The 21107-nt window shown below is 34.2% G+C and overlaps 1 protein-coding gene across 1 annotated transcript; it reads right to left on the bottom strand.

Moving 5' to 3' along the window:
• Positions 1 to 4214: 4214 nt before the first annotated feature.
• On the bottom strand, positions 4215 to 5490 carry LOC144564600 (uncharacterized). Its single transcript, XM_078314211.1, has one exon. It carries the CDS (start codon positions 5393 to 5395, stop codon positions 4613 to 4615), a length of 783 nt encoding a protein of 260 aa, XP_078170337.1. The 5' UTR covers positions 5396 to 5490; the 3' UTR covers positions 4215 to 4612.
• Positions 5491 to 21107: the final 15617 nt, after the last annotated feature.

Raw genomic sequence — 21107 nt, 5'->3', positions numbered from 1 at the left:
ATGCAGGAAAATCACGGGGGAATGCTACGTGTTTATAATAGAGCATGACATGTGTGATGTGAACTGGTTTTTGTGTACAAATATTGACATTTGATTTAAACTGTTAACCGGAATTGTTACTTTCTCATGAAGTTTCCACCCACCGCAAAAAATTTCTCTCCAAACAACTCGGAAAAATAACAAGGGAAGATCTCTCTAACAACTAAAAAGATATTTGACCCGCATCAAGGAGAGAATTGTGAGTATTGATTGACCTTCTAGAAAGTAGAAACGGTAAACTAGTCTTTTGTGTTCCTTCTCTAACAAACAAATCTCTTTTGGATAAGTCCGCTGAAGAGATCTTTTGTTGCTGTCCAGGCGTACTGGTTTTGTGTACCGGATGCTATAGCACACATGACGTGGCTTCAGCAAGAACCATGTGCCTGTCTTATCTAGGTGGCATTTTGTTAAAAAAAATAAAGAAGAAAAGGAGGACCCACACTAAAACTTGATCAAATAGCCATATAATTTGACTGCCAACCTAAAGAAAAAGTAAGAAACAATAAAAAATAATTTATTATTAACTGTTCAAACAATCTATTTTATTCCTTCATTTTTTTTCTATTATAAGAACAGAAACAAATAAAAAAAATTAAAATTAAAGATCTGACCAAGTGTTTTTGTAGTTTATCAACGTTAATTTGTAGTCCTGCTTAAATATCAAAATTTGAAGAAAATTGTCCGTTACTCTAATTTTGATTTTTTTTTTTTTTTTTTTGAGAGAAAAGTGAAGGTCTAGCCTTCAAGTTTCATTCTAATTTTGATTTGATTGTTATTCTTATTTATATTTAGGGTATCCCCAATATCCCCGAAAATAGATCAAGCGGTAGAGATGATTCTAGAGAACCTGAACTTTGATGCCCATAGTCTAATTGACCTTCTGGAAATAGGAAAAACAAACAATACTAAAATTTCTGTTCGAATCCCCTGTAATTGTAAATAGCACATAATAATATCATTTTTTAAATTTTATTACTTGATACGATTTCCATATCCACCTGCTGGAATTCTAAATTCCTGGTTGTTGTACGTCATTTACACATCATGCTATTTAGTATTCTCATTCCCCTTATTATTAATATTATGTTGAATTCTATTGTTTTTTGTTTACTATTCTCATTCAACTTGAAGGTATTGTCGTATTGGCTTGAATTTTTTCCTGTGGGTATTCCGATATTTTATATAGACAGTCTTAATCATATCAAACAAGTATCTAATATTGATATTCGTAAAAAATAAAATTAAGATTCACGCGCCAGCACATACGTAAACTTATGTATCTTATTTTTTTAAAGAGAGAAGTTTTTGATGGATATCTTAAAATAAAATATATTATAGTCATTGGCATAGTTAGGATTTTTATTAGGAATAAGCAAAATAAATTATTATTATTATTTTATTTCAATTATTAAACTATAAAATATTATTAAATAATTTTTATTGGAAACGGAATCGACCATGAATTAAAATTGAAAAAATCGGTAGAAATCAACTGAATTAGATTGAAAACTCAAGTTTTTCGAAAAATTATTAAGATAAAAAATTAATCTAAAATATTGAAGTATTAAATTTTACTTTGAAGCATAGTTCACAAGACTCTTCTATTAAAATTCAGCCCATTTTTGAATAGTTAAACCTAACAAAAATAATTTAATGCATTACATTAAATTTAGTATATTACTTCATAAAATATTTTAGTCTATTCATTAAAACAAAAATAACAGGTTTATTATGGTCCCACTATCATACCATTTTTAATCACCTTCCTCTTGTCGGTATATTTCAAAATAGATTGATGAAATACTACCAAATTTGTAACGACTTGGCCAATTTCACTAATCGAGAGCTTTGACTCAGTCAGGAGTAGGCAAAACTCAAATCTAGAGGTAGACAAAACCCAAATCCAAACCAACTATATACAAACTTAGTACTGTATTCCAAAATCCAGGAGTAACGACTATCTACCCCTGGATATAGCTAGCTCCGCCACTGATTATTGTTATGTACAAAATTAATAACATAAACATATAAAAATATAAAAAATGTATCGTGACATTGGATTTTTCTAAAATTAGGCCTCGCCGTTATCTATATAATATTCAAAAATTCTTAACTAATGAAATCATGTCATAAATCGTGTTTTGAGTTTGTTTTGTATAAGAATTTTTTAAGTTAGTGGATTTAATGCCTACTACAATTTCATTAATAAAAAATATATTTACAATCATGGGTGGACCCATGTACAAATTGGGGTAGAGACAAGTGTCTACATTTGAATTTGAATTTTTTATTTTGATTCAGTACTAATTGTTCAATGTTCCTACCCCTAATTCGATGTAGTGCCTACCCTAATTCGAGTTAGTCCGATTCTTAAACCAATTCCTTCTGAGTTTTGGTTAATTTTGTGTATTTCATTTTCTTTTTAGATATGTAATACTCTATTTCATAAATAGAATCAAAGAGAATAAGAGAACAAGAAAGATCTGACGATGGAACATATTATTACAATTCGAAGAAATGGGTTAGGCCGAACTTTTTATGCTTTTTATTATGCAACACTTATATTTCGGTTAAATTTTATTTAAATTTTGACTTCAATTTGTTAATTGGCTAAGAATAGTCTCATTTTGAATTGTGCCAAACAAATTTTTAATTAGCTTACTAAAAATATTTCAATGCTATCAATCGATTTTATGATTATAATAGATTTTATAATAAACATAGTTATAGGGATTAAATTGTAATTGTGTACCCGATAAGTTAATGGATTTGAATCCAATTAGCTATTTGAATCCGATTAGTACTTTATCCTAACAGAAATTCTGAGTCCGCCCCTATTTACAATGCATCAAGTGACTCTAATTTCTATATCTATTCATTTATTCTTACAAAATTTTTAAAATTACTCAAAATTACTTTAATTATCTTTAATCATCTTCTAAATTTATAGATCTACTCTTCTAATTCTATTGAGAATTTTGATTAGTGATATTGTCACACTTTAATTATGTACTGAGCAAATTAAAGGATGCAATAAATTAGTGATTTGCTAACGGGTTACCCGTTAGGGGTAACAGGTAGGACGGGTAAAGGGGTAGGCCGGGTACGGGTAAAACCTGTAACGGGTGGACGGGTAATTTTCCCAAAACCTCTATCCAGTCCGGTTGCGGGTAATTTTCCCAAAAACTCGTTGCAGGTTGACGGGTATGGGTCCCGTCCGCCCGGTTTTTTAATTTTTTTATTTTTCTCTTCTGTTTTTTTTTTCTTTCTGTTTTTTATCTTTTTTTTTTTATTTGACCCGGACTCAAGTTGTTGATTAAATCACAGAACCATCCTAATATTTTATTATCTGATACATATTTAATAGATTTACAGAGTAAAATTGAAGATTATACTATGAAGTTCGATGAGAGTAATATATTTAGGGAGACCCCTAATATTATAAAGCTATTGATTAATCAAAATAAACCTAGCGCTAAGGAATATCCCTCTTGAACCGGCGGAAAAATTCAAATTTTTTTGAAATGAAACGGGTCGGGTACGGGTAACGGGTACGGGTATGCGGGTAGACGGGTACGGGTACAATGGGTTTTTTTCAAATTAGGTTGTCCGGTCCATTTATTACCCGTACCCGTCTACCCGTTTGTACCTGGGCAACGGGTAGCTCGGGTAATGGATACGGGTCAGGCAAAACGGGTTGAACCCGTTAGAAGTTTAGCAAACCACTGCAATAAATCACAATAGATTAGTGGTATTGTCACACTTCAATTATGTACTGCGTAGGAATCCATATGTTTAATTTGAATCGAACTTATTTTAGGTCTCCAAGCTTTGGTACTCGTTAGAACAGTATGTATCTAATATTTTACAATCTAAGTTGATCAAAATTATTATATCGTTGGTCGTTCCTGTTGATCCAAAAGGCATCTCAGAGACGAATCGATCCAAAATCAGACTTTTCTCACAGCTATTATCCGTTCAAAAATGAACAGCTCCTCCCAAGTCCCAATATGAAATTTCCACTCTGGCTCCATATATTCTCTCAATAATTTACCACCATAGAAAATTTAATGGATACAACTTAACAAGCGAGATCCGGACTATATCATAAAATCCAATATCTCAGAATAAATCTCACAATGCAGAAGTATACACACAATGAAGAAACACATATATGAGCAATTATATACATTACCTTCTTATAATAGATATTTACATTATTTACATAGTATTTCCCCCAACCCTATAAATAATTGAATTCAAAAAAAAAAAAAGCAGCGCCTCCCTTAATTGACAGTTGAATTGTGGTCCAATAAGAACTCAACTGTGGTTGGCTGAATTTTTATGTGTCTCCAACTTCAGCCATCCAAAATCACCTCCAATGTAACACTGATGTTGCTTGACGCCTTTGTCTTGATAACCGGAAATCAAGCTTTCTTTCAATATAATTCCCAGATTTTTTTTTCCGTAAACAGCACAAAAAATTCCCCCCAAAAAAAACACCCAAAAAGAAAATCAAAGCAGTCATGTTATTTTCATGTAATAAACCAAAATTAACAAAAAAAAAAAAAAATCAATATGGATAACTTGTCTTGGTGAAAGCATTCACACCACCACCAAAGAACCCAAAATATGGTAGGTATGATTTCCTCTTCTCTCCTTCCCTCAATTTCCCCTTATCCCTTCTCAAACCGTAAAACGATTTGTACGCCGTGGCAAGATCAACCTCCTTCTTCTTACCATTTCCATCTTTCTTCTCAACCTTCACACTCTTCTCCACCTTGGTCTCAACCGATGCCTTACCCTTACCCGCCTTCGCTTGAGACCGACACGACTTCTCCAAGAAAACGAATTTCTCTTTCCCGTCGCTATGACTCCTCGCACCGGCTAGTAAATCATGGAAAATCCACTTTCGAGCCGATCCAGTTGACCGGCTTTTTCTACACGGAGAGGTAGGTGCCGACTGTGGGACCCAGTCACAACGATCACTCGGTGTCTCTGGATGAGACGTGCTGGCTGTCTCGAACATATCCAGCTCATCCCTGGTTGATTTCTCTCCTACACCAGACGGCTTGAATTTAGAGAAGGCAGGGTAGAGAGGAAGGAGATGGCCTTGTGAGAATAACTCGTCGGCCGTGATGTCGGGGCTCTTGCTCAGATGTGGGGCTGAGAAGGCGAACGAGAAATCCTCCTCGGCCGAGTCATAGTCTTCATCATTGGCCAGCTCGAAATCAGAGTAATAGTGATTGGGTGTAGTTGATTCTGTGAAGCTGGGTTCACGGCCGTGGCGGGCCGGACTGGCCGCCGGCGGTGGTGGCAGATCCGCTGTTAGATACCTCACTGGGCTTGTATCCATTGCTGATCTGCTTTGAATTGATCCTCTCTGCTTCTGTAGCTTGTTTCTGCTGCTCTCTGTAATTTAATACTTCTTTCGTGCAATAGTTGGTTTGATATCTGGTGCGGCGATTATATAGGGATAGAAAAGGGGAGACATAAAAGGGTGAGAGACATCAAGTGACGGATGTAAGAGAGACGCGGTGTCTAAGGAGAGTTTTGACTTGGAGATTTTGGCTAGACCCGGTGTACTGACACCTTTGAAAATGACAAGGCTGGGGACTTTTCTAGAGATTTAAATGTTACGTGCATGTGTACGTATTCAAACCAATTTCAAATATATTTTTGATATATACTAATCAAAGAACCCTTTTTTTCGCAAAGTATTTTTTTCTTAGCTATGATTTATAGATGAAAATTTAAAATTTTATTTTTAATGATATAAAAAAAATCTAAAATTTTAAAATGATAGTTGGAGTAAAAACTGATTTAAAGCTGAAACATTATCAATACATTGCAGAGGAATGTAATTTTATAATTTGTTTTATAATATGCAAACTGTTTTTTTTTTCTTTTAAGTGATTATTCAATATAGTTATGATATATAAAAAGTATCTATAAATCATAATGACCGATAAACTATTATTATTTTAAAAATGTAATGGCTATAAGCTATAATAAATATGTCAGATGAGAACCCTAGTAGTTTTCAGAAAAAATATTGCATGATGAAATAAATAATTTAAATCATTGAAAATGATTTGATGATTTTACAATTTATGTACTTCTAGAAAGGTAATATTTAATTCAAAAGATGGTTGTAAAATTCCCAACGGTGGTCATCATATTTGAATTCACGCTATACTATATTAGTCCTTTTATTTATTCTTCTAAAATAGATTCGGGATAATCTTTTCAAAATATTTTTTTTTGACTAATTTATCAATCTTCGGAGAGGTGATTTTGCATTCGTATACTATATTGAAAAACGGACTTCCAGCTTTTCAGGATCGACAGCCATATCAGATATCTATTGATCCAAAAACTTTTTATAACTCTTATACTATCATATTTATTATCAGGAACATAGTTAAACTTTCAAACTACGAGGGATCAAACATGAATAAAGGTCAATTATATAAACTTTTATGTTTTAAATAAAATCAATTTTACAGTATCTATAGCATTTTGATCTAAAATATGTAATAAAAAATGTCTAATAATCAGATTTTGAAAGGATCCTCTCGCAACTTTTCAGGGTGCGCCAAGCCAGGTGCAGCGAATAAATTACTTGTTTCCGAAGCATCGAATGAGCAGGGCTGAGCTGAGTTTCCTTGGCCACGAGGGTTCAAATCCGCTTTCCTTGTAAAAGAAGCACGCGTTGAATAAGCATGCTTTGCACGTGCTGTGCTTTCAATAATGACGAATCATATGACATTATCTCCTGATCTCCTCTCCTGTAACGGTTTCTTCGCAATTTCTTTTTGATCAATTAACCAACAGTCGGAACGGAACAAAACTAGGAGCAAACTTTATATGAACTTCGAGGTATGCGTTCAATTATTTTGCAAAGAAAATGGAAAGGAAAACACTGATCATCCACGTGGAAAGGTACTCTTCTTGTTTTTACTTTTACGCGGATAATTGATTTCTCGGATAACTACGTTTCTTCCTCCAATCTCTTAGCTGGAAAATGTATAGAAAATTAATGAACCGCTTTACTGCCACCTTAATATTCATAAATGAGGGCTGAATGGCTGAATAGGGTGTTAATTTGTCCGTAACATATTCGATAAGGCGAATATGGATAAGATTTTATGGATATGAATATTTTTTTTTTCATTAGTTAAACGGATAAAGGTATGAATAAAGACTATTTCGTACTCATTACTCTATAAAATAATTATATAATAATATAATAATATGATAATGTTTGAGCAATAATTACTGAATATTTTTGTTATTTAGTGTATTATTTTTGTTGTAAAAAAATATTAAACATATTACTTTTATTTACATGTCTTGTTCTTTAATTAAATAATTTAATTTGTCGGAAGATATATACTTGTTTTTGAATTCTTTTGTTTTATAAAAAAAATACAGTTTAGTTGAAATTGATTGTACATTTATTTTTATTTTTCATTAGTAATGTCATAACATATGTGCGAAATAAATGAGTTTTGATATGTTGCACTTAGGGGCACCTTTAATTGCTCAAAAACTGAAATTAAATTGCAATTGAAAGTAAAGAGATGAGTTTAGAGAAATTTGACACGCGGGGTGATAACGGAGTTCGGCAAAACAAAGGCCTACGTCTCCGGGGCTTCGCAACCTTGTGAGGTGCGCCTTCCTATTACCCAATACGAAAGGATTACAACTTGTGAACCGTTGAGCCCTTACACACCAAGCGGGAAATCAAACGGCCAACTCAAAGAGATGAGAACAAGGTCTCGATTGTCTAGGAACACAAGAGAAACACTCAATAGATCACTCTAACCTAATCTATATCAAGATTGGTGAAGTAGGTTTGAGGTTGCTTGAGGGATTTTGAAGTTTTAGGCTCTCACAACAATGGAGTATGCTAAGCTCTCAGAAAATCACTTTTGAATTAATTAGGGTCGGCTGAGATGAGTGAGAAGAAAACCTCACTCATCTATTTATAGTGTCAGCTCAAAAATGAGCTGTTTGAACCAAAACGTTACAACGTTTTATAAAACGTTACAACGTTTTAGTTCAAATTGCGATTTAGGGTTTAGATTTCTGACAGCTCAGCAAAAAGGTTCAAAAACGTTACAACGTTTTATAAACGTTACATAACGTTTTGTGCTGTAAAATCTTGATCAAAAACAGGAACAGTTTGAAGCTTAGATTTAATTAAAACGTTGTAACGTTTTATGAAAACGTTACAACGTTTTATATTTGAAATACTGACAATCCTAAAACGTTATAACGTTTTTACAAAACGTTATAACGTTTTATTTGTTTTGTACACCAGTGCTTCTGCCATTTTTAGTAATCCTAAAACGTTGCAACGTTTTAAGTTATTTCTGTGTTTTTAATCAATCTTTTACTTAAGTGTTTTTGGCAGAATTAAAATGTTACAACGTTTTATAAACGTTACCAACGTTTTACTTCTGCAAAAACATCCTCAAACTTATTTTACCACCTTTGATTTTACAATTTGTCTTCTTGATAAAAGTCTTCATGATTTCTTCAGTCCAAGCGTATCATTCTGTAATTCCAACTCTTCTTGGACCTACATAATCTTAAAATAGAAGAAATCGTAAAATTCAATAATTGTATGTTTTTACAAATTAGTCAAATAGACGAAAATGATTATTGTACGAACAACAATCTCCCCCTTTTGACGATTTGCAAAAACATACAATGCGAGTAAGTGCATAAATCGAAAATTGTCCAGTTTGGTTCACTCAATTTTGATTTTGTGTATCTAGCAATTGTTACCAATTTCTCCCCCTTTTGGAAATCGACGAAAGGGAATAGAAATTAGCACTAATTTTAAGTGCTCCCCCTCAAAATATGCACTCCCCCTCAATTTAGCAATGTAACAACGATAATTCACAAATAAACTATGATTGAGGGTATAACTCTAATCATGCAAGAAATTTCAATTTCAATTTATCACATCAAATTATGCACATCAATTATGCATAAACCATGTATATAAACCATTTTAATTCATGCAATCCAAAACAATTCAATACAATTTATTAAGGCTTCAAGATATCCAATTTTGCACTTTGTGCAATATAGCCCCTAACAAGTTATCAATTCATATACCACATTTAAAATATCTACATCTCATACACATTAACAGCAAATAGCAAATATCCAATATGTCAATTCAATCAATTCATGCAATTCAACAAAATTAAACATTGCAAGCATAGTATAACATGAGATTTGAAGAAAAATGCCTAAAAATCACAATTTTTGCAATTTGAACCCTAGATTTGAGCAATCTAAATCATAGCTAGCTAATAATTGTAGCAGTTCAACAAATTTAAAACACGAATTAAACCTCATTATAGTTCATAACTAAAACATGCAACAATAACATTAATAGTTCATGCAAAGAGATCAAATTGTCAATTTTGAAAATGCAATTAAGATAATTTTAAAGGTAGATCTACTGTGCGGGTGGGTCTTGAGTGGATTCATCTGCTTCTTCATCCATTTCCTCATCTTCTTCATCAATACCATCAAGGTTTGGTTCTTCTTCAGGTTCTTCTCCACGAGAAGCAACTGAGCCACACGACATGCCAAATTGATTGATGAATTTCTTTGAGAGGTTTTGTTGGCGTTCATCAAGATTCTTAAGGGCTTTGGTATGATTCTTCAATGTCCCTTCCATTCTAACCATCCCTGCTTGCATTGTCACCAAGGACATGTGTTGTTCTTGCATTCTTTGGCATAACCACATCATTTGATCATTTGGGTTTCGAGGAATTTGAGGAAATGGTAACGGTTGATCCATTTGAGGCAATTGTTGAGGGCCAAATTGGGGTTGGTTTTCCTGAGGGTTTTCAACCGGTGGTTCTTGAATCATCTCATCCGGATCCCAATACTGGTTTGGCAGGGCATTTTGATAGAATATCCATGAGTTGATATCCCGCGTATCGGGAGAGTACATCAGCTGTCCTGAAGGAGAGTACATCTTCATCCACCCAATTTTTGTCGGAAGAGTTGTCAGGTTCTTAGGGGAACGATAGGATAGGTCCGTTGGTAGAATAATGCCACTCAACCTGATAATTTTGTGGATGACATGGGCATATGGCAAATTTGCCACGGTGCTTCTATGTGCACTTTGCATATGACAGAGAATGATGTAAGGAATGTTGATTGACACTTCATCCAATTGAATGAGATGGCGAAGATAATACATGGCACCGTATTCAATGTTGGTTTTGATTTGAGACTTAGGGGTTAGGATATTGTTGACAAAGAGAAATAACAATCGGTGTAAGGATGGAAGAGGGGTTGCATAAATGGATGCACCGGCCACATTGTTCCTGTCGAACCATTTCTTGTAAGAGTCAGCGGTTTCAGTGGCACCCCTTGGCCAATTTCTCAACAGATAGCTCTCTTCTCCTTCATTTTGGAGATCCAACCATTGGGCAACATTGGTAAGGTCCATGCGGATTTCTCTTCCGCCTATCCATGAGGTCATTACAAATGGGCTCTCGGTATAGATCAAATTTGCATAAAAGGTACGGGTAGTGAGTTCCGCAAATGGTTCATCAAGTTTCACTAGGGGTTCCCAACTCCAATGGTTCAGATATTCAAGTATTTTGTTATCCTCTGGTAGGCTAAAAGTAACAGTTGCTTTGTTAAAATAGTAGGATTTGCACAGTTTTCGGGTTTGAAAATGACCGATATAGTTGTCATATGCCTCTATATCCCGAAAGAGATACCGGTTCTCTTGGTCTATTTCAAAATTTGGTTCTGCGTTACTTCCTCCAGAACCATCCCCAATACGGGCTCTCTTCTTGCCCCTTTCACCCGTTTGCTTTCTTGGACCCATTAATTTTAGAAAGGTTTGAGATATTACCGATTGAAGAAGCAAGTAGCAAATTGAGAAGAGTGAAGTAAGAGAAGTGCAGAGATGAACTCGGATCGTCAATCCAACGGTCGGATCGCCGGATTTGAAAGTAGGGTTTCGTCTAGGGTTTTGGAGACCGGGTGATAGAGAGAGAGAATGGAGATTATGATTGAAGAATTGGATAGAGAGAAGAGAGGAGAGGAGAAATCGAGACAAGTTTCTTGATTTCGTAGATTTTGTTGGCAAGAATAGGTGAAGAGAGAGAAAACGGCGGAGAGAGGAAGAGAAGGAGAGGAGGCGGCTTGGAGAAGAAGGGGATGAAAGAAATCGGGTCGGATCTGCACTTAAAACGCCTTTTCGGCCTAAATCGTTACAACGGTTTCTAAAACGTTACAACGTTTTGTGAATGTACTGCGTTATTGTCTAAAACGTTACAACGATTCAAAAACGTTATGTAACGTTTTGTGCTGTCTCAGAATGATCAATTTTGCAACTTTTGAATTTGAAACTTTTATTTAAATCGTTACAACGTTTTGTGAAAACGTTGTAACGTTTTAAACAGGAAAACTGTTCTTCAAATGGCTAAGTATCAGAAATAAATCGTTGCAATGTTTTCTAAAAACGTTACAACGTTTTAGGTAGTGAGTTGCCCTGAAAATTGGTCAAGTATCGGAAGTAAAACGGCACAACATTTTCTAAAAAAAAAAAAACGTTATAACGTTTTCTAAAAACGTTATAACGTTTTAGGTAGGGAAATTTCCTTGAAAATTGGCTAAGTAGCAGATGAGAAACGTGACAACGTTTATAAACCGTTACATAACGTTTTGTACTGTCAAGTTTAACACAAATTGAACTGTTTTGACTTATATGAATTATTTTAAAACAAAGTTTTGATATGCATTAATCTCTCAGTTCAAGCATGCCTAATTTAAACCTTAATTCATTGTGTTGTTGAGTATTCAAGGGTTTTGTGAATATATCGGCAATTTGTTCTTTGGTGTCAATATGTATAAGTTCTATTTCACCTTTTTCAATGTGATCCCTAATAAAATGATGCCTTATTTCTATGTGCTTGGTTCTAGAATGAAGGACCGGATTTTTGGATATCATAATGGCACTAGTATTGTCACACATAATTGGTACGTTGCGGAAGCGAATTTCATAATCAGTTAGGGATTGGATCATCCAAAGAATTTGCGTGCAACAACTACCGGCCGCTACATACTCGGCTTCCGTTGTAGAAAGGGCAACCGAGGTTTGTTTGCGACTCGACCAAGATACAAGTGAACCACCAAGAAATTGGCATGTGCCACTTGTGCTTTTTCTATCCATACGATCCCCGGCAAAATCGGCATCGGCATATCCTATCAAGTCTAAATCCGATTGTTTGCCATACCATAATCCCAAATTTAAACTACCCTTGATATATTTGAGAATTCTTTTAACGGCTTTCAAGTGCAATTCTTTGGGATTTGCTTGATACCTAGCACATAGACATACCGCAAACATTATATCGGGTCTACTAGCGGTTAAATAGAGTAGGCTACCTATCATAGCTCGGTATTGAGTGATGTCCACCGATGTGCCATTTGGATCCGAGTCAAGGTTTGCATTCGTAGCCATTGGAGTCTTGCTCGTATTGCTTTCGGTCATCCCAAACTTCTTGATCAACTCCTTCGCATACTTGGTTTGACTCACAAAGGTGCCATCCATGAGTTGCTTGATTTGGAGTCCCAAGAAGAAATTCAATTCACCCATCATACTCATCTCGAATTCACTACTCATAAGAGAAGAAAATTCCTCGGCAAGTGCCGCATTAGGTGAACCAAAGATTATGTCATCTACATAAATTTGCACCACCAATAGTGCTCCATTCCTTTTCTTGGTGAAAAGAGTTGTATCATTTTTGCCTCTAATGAATTCATTGTCAATTAGAAAGGAACTTAATCTACCATACCATGCCCTAGGGGCTTGTTTGAGTCCATAGAGTGCTTTGGTGAGTCTATACACATGATTAGGAAATGTTGAATCAACAAAGCCTTGAGGTTGATTAACATACACTTCCTCATCTATGAATCCATTCAAAAATGCACTTTTAACATCCATTTGAAATAATTTGAAATTTTTGTTTGAGGCGTATGCTAAAAGCATTCTAATGGATTCAAGACGAGCTACGGGTGCAAAGGTTTCTTCAAAGTCAATACCCTCTTGTTGTTTGTACCCTTGAGCTACCAACCTAGCTTTGTTGCGAATTACATTTCCATCTTCATCCTTTTTATTTCTAAAAACCCATTTGGTTCCAATAATCATTCTATCATTTGGCTTAGGTACAAGTTCCCAAACTTTGTTCCTTTCAAATTGAGCAAGTTCATCTTGTATGGCACAAATCCAATTAGGGTCTACATTTGCATCTTTGAAATTTTTAGGTTCAATATGAGATACAAATGCACAATGACCAATCATTTGATTTAATTTGGATCTTGTTTTAACTCTTTCCCTAGGATCACCAATTACATTAGAAAGAGGATGAGATGGTACTTCCCTTAGGTCTTGGGGGATTTGGTACTCAATTCGTGGAGGTTGTATTTCTTCGGTTTGCATTCCTTCAACTATTGGATCCATCTCATTATTGGTTGCATCTTCAATTATTTGATCCGTCTCAATATTGTTGGTTGTATCTATTTCGGGTTGAGTTTGTTCGGGTTGATTCTCAATTGTGTCGGTTCTTGTTTCAACTTCATCTTGATCAACAATTGGCACTTCAACACCTACAATCTCAATACCTTTCTCGACCTTTTGATTAGCATTTTCATCAAATTTAATATGCACGGATTCAATTACGATTCTTTGAGATGGAATGTAAATTCTATAGGCTTTACTTGAATTTGAGTATCCTACAAACATTCCCTCAATTGATTTAGAATCAAATTTGGTTACTTTGGGAGATTCATCAAGAACAAAGCATTTTGAACCAAATACTCTAAAATGAGATAACTTAGGCTTGTACCCTTTCCATAGCTCATATGGTGTTTTATTCAACATGGTCCTTATGCTTACGCGATTTACCACGTAGCATGCCGTATTTACCGCCTCGGCCCACAAGTGTTTGGGTAAGGAGTATTCATTTAGCATGGTTCGGGCAAGCTCAACTAAGGTTCGGTTCTTCCTCTCAACTACCCCATTTTGTTGAGGTGTGCGAGGAGCCGAATACTCATGTTTATATCCCCTTTTAGAGCAAAGTTGATCAAATTTTGCATTTTCAAATTCCCCCCCATGGTCGCTTCTAATCCTAATGATTTTTGACCCCTTTTCATTTTCAACACGTTTGCAAAATTCAATGAAGTTGCTAATTGCTTCATCCTTGTGTTGTAAGAACAAAACCCAAGTAAAGCGACTATAATAATCTACAATTACATATGCATATTTCTTCTTTGCTAAACTTGGTACACTTATTGGTCCAAATAAGTCCATATGTAATAATTGCAAAGGTTGATCGGTAGAAACCATATCCTTGGATTTAAAGCTACTTTTGGTTTGTTTACCTTGAACACATGCCTCACATAATCCTTCAAGTTCTAGTTTATGTGTTGGTAGACCACGCACAAGATCTAATTTCACTAATTTCCTAATGGTATCAATTGAAACATGACCTAATCTACGATGCCATAACCATGATCCATTGGATATGGCACTTAGACATGTTTCACCGGAATCAAAGTGAGTAAAATACAAGTAATAAATATTTTTCTTTCTTTTTCCCGAATAAATTAGAGCATCGTCCGAGGACCTAATTATGTGACAAGCATTAGCATCAAATTTGGTATAATATCCCGAATCACATAGCTTACTTACAGTAAGTAAGTTGTAATCTAATCCATCAACAAGATATACATTAGATATGGTCAAGTGTTGGTTACCAATGGAGCCTATACCAATAATAGAGCTCTTTCTTTGATTATTGCCAAAGGTAACCGTACCTCCATCATATGGTTCTAAGAATTTAAAATTAGATTTGTCACCGGTCATATGGTGTGAGCATCCACTATCAATGATCCAAGCACTTTCCTTTTGAGATGAAATCAAACACACCTACAAAGTATATATTAGTTATTATTGAGTTAGTAACTAACATATACCTTGTCTTTAATCTCCCCCTTTATGTTTGGCAATTATAATACTTTAGGGGAGATTAAGTGTGAACCTAAGCTAGTATAGCTTTAGGAACCCAAACAACATTATGTTTGTTGTTTACATTCCTAAAGCTACATTCTAAGGAAGTGTGGCCAAGTTTGCAACAATAGTTGCATATTGTAGTTGATTGCTTTTGAGTAGTAGAGCCTTGTTTGAGAATGGATTGGTACTTCACTTCATGCAAACTACTCTTATGACTACCATGTGACCTATTTGCAACTTTAGATGCAATGCTCTTGGTTTTGTTAGAATCAAATTTATTGTGATGTTGGGGAACATCTCTAGCTAAACCATTTCTTTGAGTTTGGTTTTGTAAAGCAATTTTATTTTTGAATTCATAAAACCAACCATCGGGTCCTTTAAAATAGGTTTTGTTTGACCCTTTTGGATTAAGAGTGTTCCCATCACTATCTTTATAAGCATTTTTGTTCTTAGAAATTCTTTTATTGTATTTGTACCTAAAGGCATAATTTGTTGACTTTTGATCTTGTTTAGCATTTGAGACATGAGAGAACTTCAATTTTGATGATTCCTTGCTCAAAGGAGTTAAACCATTTTTAGTAAAAAATTGATAAGTTGAATATTGTTCACAATTAAACTTTAATTTGGCATTTGGAATACTTGAAGTTTGAGAATGTTCCCCTTTTCCTTTAGGGCTTAGCATGTGATTAGATTTAAGTGAGGATTTACCCTTCTCAAATCCAAGACCAACTCTATCATTTTTATAATAGGATTGATCATGTATCAACTTGCTCACATAATAGGGATCTAGACTAGTGACTTTTGATAATTCACTAGGAGATCTCAATGCCCGAATTTCGGTTTCTAAGGTTTGAACTTTAACTTTAAAAATGCCTATTTCACCTAAGTGTGATGCTTTTAACTTTTTATTTTCAAGTTCTAACATGTCATTTTTAGCAATTAATTTTTGAATAATACCTTCCTTCTCAACCAAGATTCTATTGGACTCATCAAGGAGTGATTTCAACCTAGATTCATGATTATCGTGCATTAGAATTTCATTTTTGAAAGTACTTGCATCATTGGTGTCTAACCTATTGGTACACAAGTCATTGTTGGTCTCATTTGTGATTATGCAATTTTCAATATCAATTTCACCACTATACTCTTCACCACCTTCATTTATACATTCAAGTTCGGTCTCATAACCATCAAGACTAAGTGTTGAATGTACCTCACTAGCGAAGTTTGTTGAGGTGTTGACTTCATCATCTCCCTCCTTGGCATTCCTTGATTTAACAAGCTCCATGAGAAAGTTGATGGTTGTTTCATCGGTGATGTTCTTGCTAGCTATAATTGAGTCTATGTCAATTTTCGAGGGACCTTCATCTACACTTGCCATCAATGCAAGGTTGATCTCCTCTTCATTCTCCGATTCCGTATCGGATTGTTCCGTCTCACTATCCGAGAACAAAGCTTGCATAGCTTTGGCTTTCTTCTTCTTGTACCCATCATACTTTTGTCTTGGTTTTCGATCTTGTTGTGCTTCCCCATCCGTGTTCTTCAATTGTGGAAATAGCTTGAAGCATGTTTGAATGGAATGCCCCTCTCTATGGCAAGCGAAACACATTAGCCTTTTGTTCTTCTCTTCTCGTTCCTTGTTGTATTTTCTTTCAAAGTCAAGCATTCCTTGAAACATTTTGGATAAGAGAAGGGCATCCTTGGATGTTTCATGATCAATTTTGTTGATAAATTGATCATTTGAAAGACGGGTGTTTGAGGAGCTTGGAAAGTTTCGGTTTTGTGCCGGAAAAGCTACGGTTTTGGACTTTGAGCTTTGCTTCAAATCACCGGATTGTCGAAGTTTTTCTTCAAAACTCCTAAAATGAGCATAGAGGTCATCCGGTGTGAATGTGTCGTGCGTGCCTTGGATTGCCTCTAGAGCACTCACCAACCCGGACCATTTATCCCTCATGAGCATCACCCTCAATAGCTTTCCTACAAGTTTATTGTTAGAAAGTGGTTCTCCCAATTCGGTAAACTCATTTTGGATATGCATAAGTCTATTATACATATCCTCAATGCTTTCACCATCCTCAACCTTAAAGGTTTCAAATTTTGCTTCTAAACAGGTTATTTTGGTTCGTTTGATTTGGGTATTGCCTTCATACCGGTTTACAAGAGAATTCCACATTTCTTTCGCACTTGATGCACTACCAAAGAGTGAGGCTACCGATTCACTAACCAAATTGAATATGGCATTGGTTGCTAGGTCATTGTCTTTCTTGGTTTGTTTGGAATCAACGGTCTCAATTTTGGCATCGGTTGAACCCTCGGTAGCTACACTTGTGTATGTTGGTGTATACCCTTTTTCAACCACATACCACACCTCAAGGATATTCAAGTAATTAATCATGGTTTTCTTCCAATGCATGAAATTTTTGGTGGTAGTACCAAAAACTAGGGGTTCTTTCACGGATCTATAGGGTGCCATTTGTCAAGTTGATCTAATCTCCAATTAAGTGTGTCTTAATTCGAGTAACTTGCTCTGATACCACTTTGTTGCACTTAGGGGCACCTTTAATTGCTCAAAAACTGAAATTAAATTGCAATTGAAAGTAAAGAGATGAGTTTAGAGAAATTTGACACGCGGGGTGATAACGGAGTTCGGCAAAACAAAGGCCTACGTCTCCGGGGCTTCGCAACCTTGTGAGGTGCGCCTTCCTATTACCCAATACGAAAGGATTACAACTTGTGAACCGTTGAGCCCTTACACACCAAGCGGGAAATCAAACGGCCAACTCAAAGAGATGAGAACAAGGTCTCGATTGTCTAGGAACACAAGAGAAACACTCAATAGATCACTCTAACCTAATCTATATCAAGATTGGTGAAGTAGGTTTGAGGTTGCTTGAGGGATTTTGAAGTTTTAGGCTCTCACAACAATGGAGTATGCTAAGCTCTCAGAAAATCACTTTTGAATTAATTAGGGTCGGCTGAGATGAGTGAGAAGAAAACCTCACTCATCTATTTATAGTGTCAGCTCAAAAATGAGCTGTTTGAACCAAAACGTTACAACGTTTTATAAAACGTTACAACGTTTTAGTTCAAATTGCGATTTAGGGTTTAGATTTCTGACAGCTCAGCAAAAAGGTTCAAAAACGTTACAACGTTTTATAAACGTTACATAACGTTTTGTGCTGTAAAATCTTGATCAAAAACAGGAACAGTTTGAAGCTTAGATTTAATTAAAACGTTGTAACGTTTTATGAAAACGTTACAACGTTTTATATTTGAAATACTGACAATCCTAAAACGTTATAACGTTTTTACAAAACGTTATAACGTTTTATTTGTTTTGTACACCAGTGCTTCTGCCATTTTTAGTAATCCTAAAACGTTGCAACGTTTTGTAAAAACGTTATAACGTTTTAAGTTATTTCTGTGTTTTTAATCAATCTTTTACTTAAGTGTTTTTGGCAGAATTAAAACGTTACAACGTTTTATAAACGTTACCAACGTTTTACTTCTGCAAAAACATCCTCAAACTTATTTTACCACCTTTGATTTTACAATTTGTCTTCTTGATAAAAGTCTTCATGATTTCTTCAGTCCAAGCGTATCATTCTGTAATTCCAACTCTTCTTGGACCTACATAATCTTAAAATAGAAGAAATCGTAAAATTCAATAATTGTATGTTTTTACAAATTAGTCAAATAGACGAAAATGATTATTGTACGAACAACATGATATTCTATTTGTTAAATATAATAAAACTAATTATTATACTAGTATTATTTGTTATTCACCCGCTACTATTTCGTTACCTGATAATTTTTATGGGTAAGGATAGGTATGAATAAGATCATTTTTAATGGAAATGAGTATGAAAATACTTTCACCCTATCCATATCGTACCCATTGACACCCCTATGGTTGATAGTCAGAAGCGTAGCCATGATAAGCAGCAAAGCTGTAGAGGGACAAAAATTTGGATGAAAATAACTCTGTTAATATTTTAAATATTTTGAATATTAAGTATAGTTTTATAATTTTTTTTTGAGAAAAATATGAAAATAAAAGTATATTTGGAAAAAAAAATCAGAGGTAGGCAATTTTTTTATTTATAGGAGCTTAAGTATATATTTTATATTTTTATAAAAATATATTTAAAAAAAATGAGCCATAGTTGACAAGTACTCACTCCTTAATCTAATACTAACAAAACAAATTTTCATTTTTTTTATTCAAAACATAATTCTTAAAATTTTCTTTTTCTTTTTAACAAAAAAATAATTTAATTTTGAACTCTTTTACACTTTACACAACTGGACAAGTGACAACCGGACTATAGCAGAAATCAATATTATGTTAAGGAGATTATAAGATTAAAGATTCAATTAGCAAACTTCAAAGACAGATCATACAACCTTTAAAAAAAAAGACAGATCGTACGAAAGATTGTTATTTTAAATAGTGTAGGCTTAAATTGTCCATCTAATGATCTAAGATCTCATTTTTTTTTTGTCTTCTAACTGTCCAAACATGGACAGTAAATGAAAAAAAAATGTTTTATTCACAGTATTTTAGCAACAAGTGGATACAAATATCATATATATATATATATATATATATATATGAGGAGGGTTCAAATGCACCCAAATTTTTGTGCACCCAAATGCACCCTATCTTTCAAATCATTAATTTTTCTCCGTTTTCAAAGTCCGAATAGTCAATCTGAACCATTAGATGCGGTCTATATATTAAGATGTGCTTGGAGACCAAATTTTACATTTTTTGGAATTTTTTTACTATTTATTAAGCCACTTTGAAAATTGCTGATTTTACATTTTCTGGACCATTGGATCAGCGATTTTTCAAAGTGGCTTAATAAATAGTAAAGAAATTCCAAAAAATGTAAAATTTCGTCTCCAAGCACATCTTAATATATATATCGCATCTAACGGTTCAGATTGACTATTCGGACTTTGAAAACAGAGAAAAGGATAGGGTGCATTTGGATGCACAAAAATTTGGGTGCATTTGAACCCTCCTCTATATATATATATATATATTTTTACGTTAACATCTAGATGTTATTTTATTTGTCTTGATAATAAATCTTTTCTAGCATTAATTAATGCCCATATTCGAATAAGATGGACATAAATTGTAAAATTCTAAGTCCACATATTAATTAGATAAAGAAGTGGATATAAAGCATCATGGATCCAACTGTCTAACTATTTATGAAGATAAAGACTTCCCAACTAACTTCTGAAAGGACTCAATCTGATTGTTCTCTGTTTTTCTTTTTCTTTTTTCTTTTTTTTAAAAATTGAGTCTAATGCTCAATTCTGATGTTAAGGATCTTCCATATCAACTTCAGGAGAAAGAGGTACGAAGTCCAGAATTGGCTCAAGTAATGGATCTTCCAATGTCTATTTTCCAAGTGACCAGTTCAGAGGATATGCAGGTTTTTGGAGTTGGCAACCCTCCATCTCCAATGTCTAGAGAAAAGGAGGATGATGAAGACTTATTAGATATGTAATACTTAGTTTTATGCATATTTTGATTTTTTTTGTACTTTCTTATGTTGTTGTCTTGCTTAGTTGTGTGCATGTTATGAGGTTTTGTATTTCTTTTGTTTCTGTTTTGAACAGCTGTATAAGACTTGTCATATTTGATTTTGGTACCAATTAGGTACTATATCAGATATGCTATGATTTCAAATGAAATCGGTGGTATATACCACTATTTTTCAAAAAAAAAAAAAAACCACTGAAACAAGTTAACTTGTATGTGTGAGAGAGATTTAAGAGTTTAATCCTTGTTAATCATTTTTAAATTATTGGGAATCATTAATCTTGTCAAGACAGATTTCTTTGATTAAAACCACTTTCTTTTGCTTTGTTTTGAATCTTAAGTTTAACATAGTGAAGAAAGAGATATTAAAGTTTAATCGTCATTATTAAATACAGGAGCAGTATCAGACTTTCAAATTATAAGGATAAACAC

Source organism: Carex rostrata, chromosome 13, assembly GCF_964058835.1.
Source record: "Carex rostrata chromosome 13, lpCarRost1.2, whole genome shotgun sequence".
NCBI classification, from domain to species: domain Eukaryota; kingdom Viridiplantae; phylum Streptophyta; class Magnoliopsida; order Poales; family Cyperaceae; genus Carex; species Carex rostrata.
The sequence above is the reverse complement of the archived record's forward strand: the minus strand, read 5'-3'. Positions and strand labels throughout refer to the sequence as shown.

Excerpts from the sequence above, each read along its gene's own strand:
- LOC144564600 (XM_078314211.1), bottom strand. The coding sequence starts at position 5,395 with ATGGATACAAGCCCAGTGAGGTATCTAACAGCGGATCTGCCACCACCG.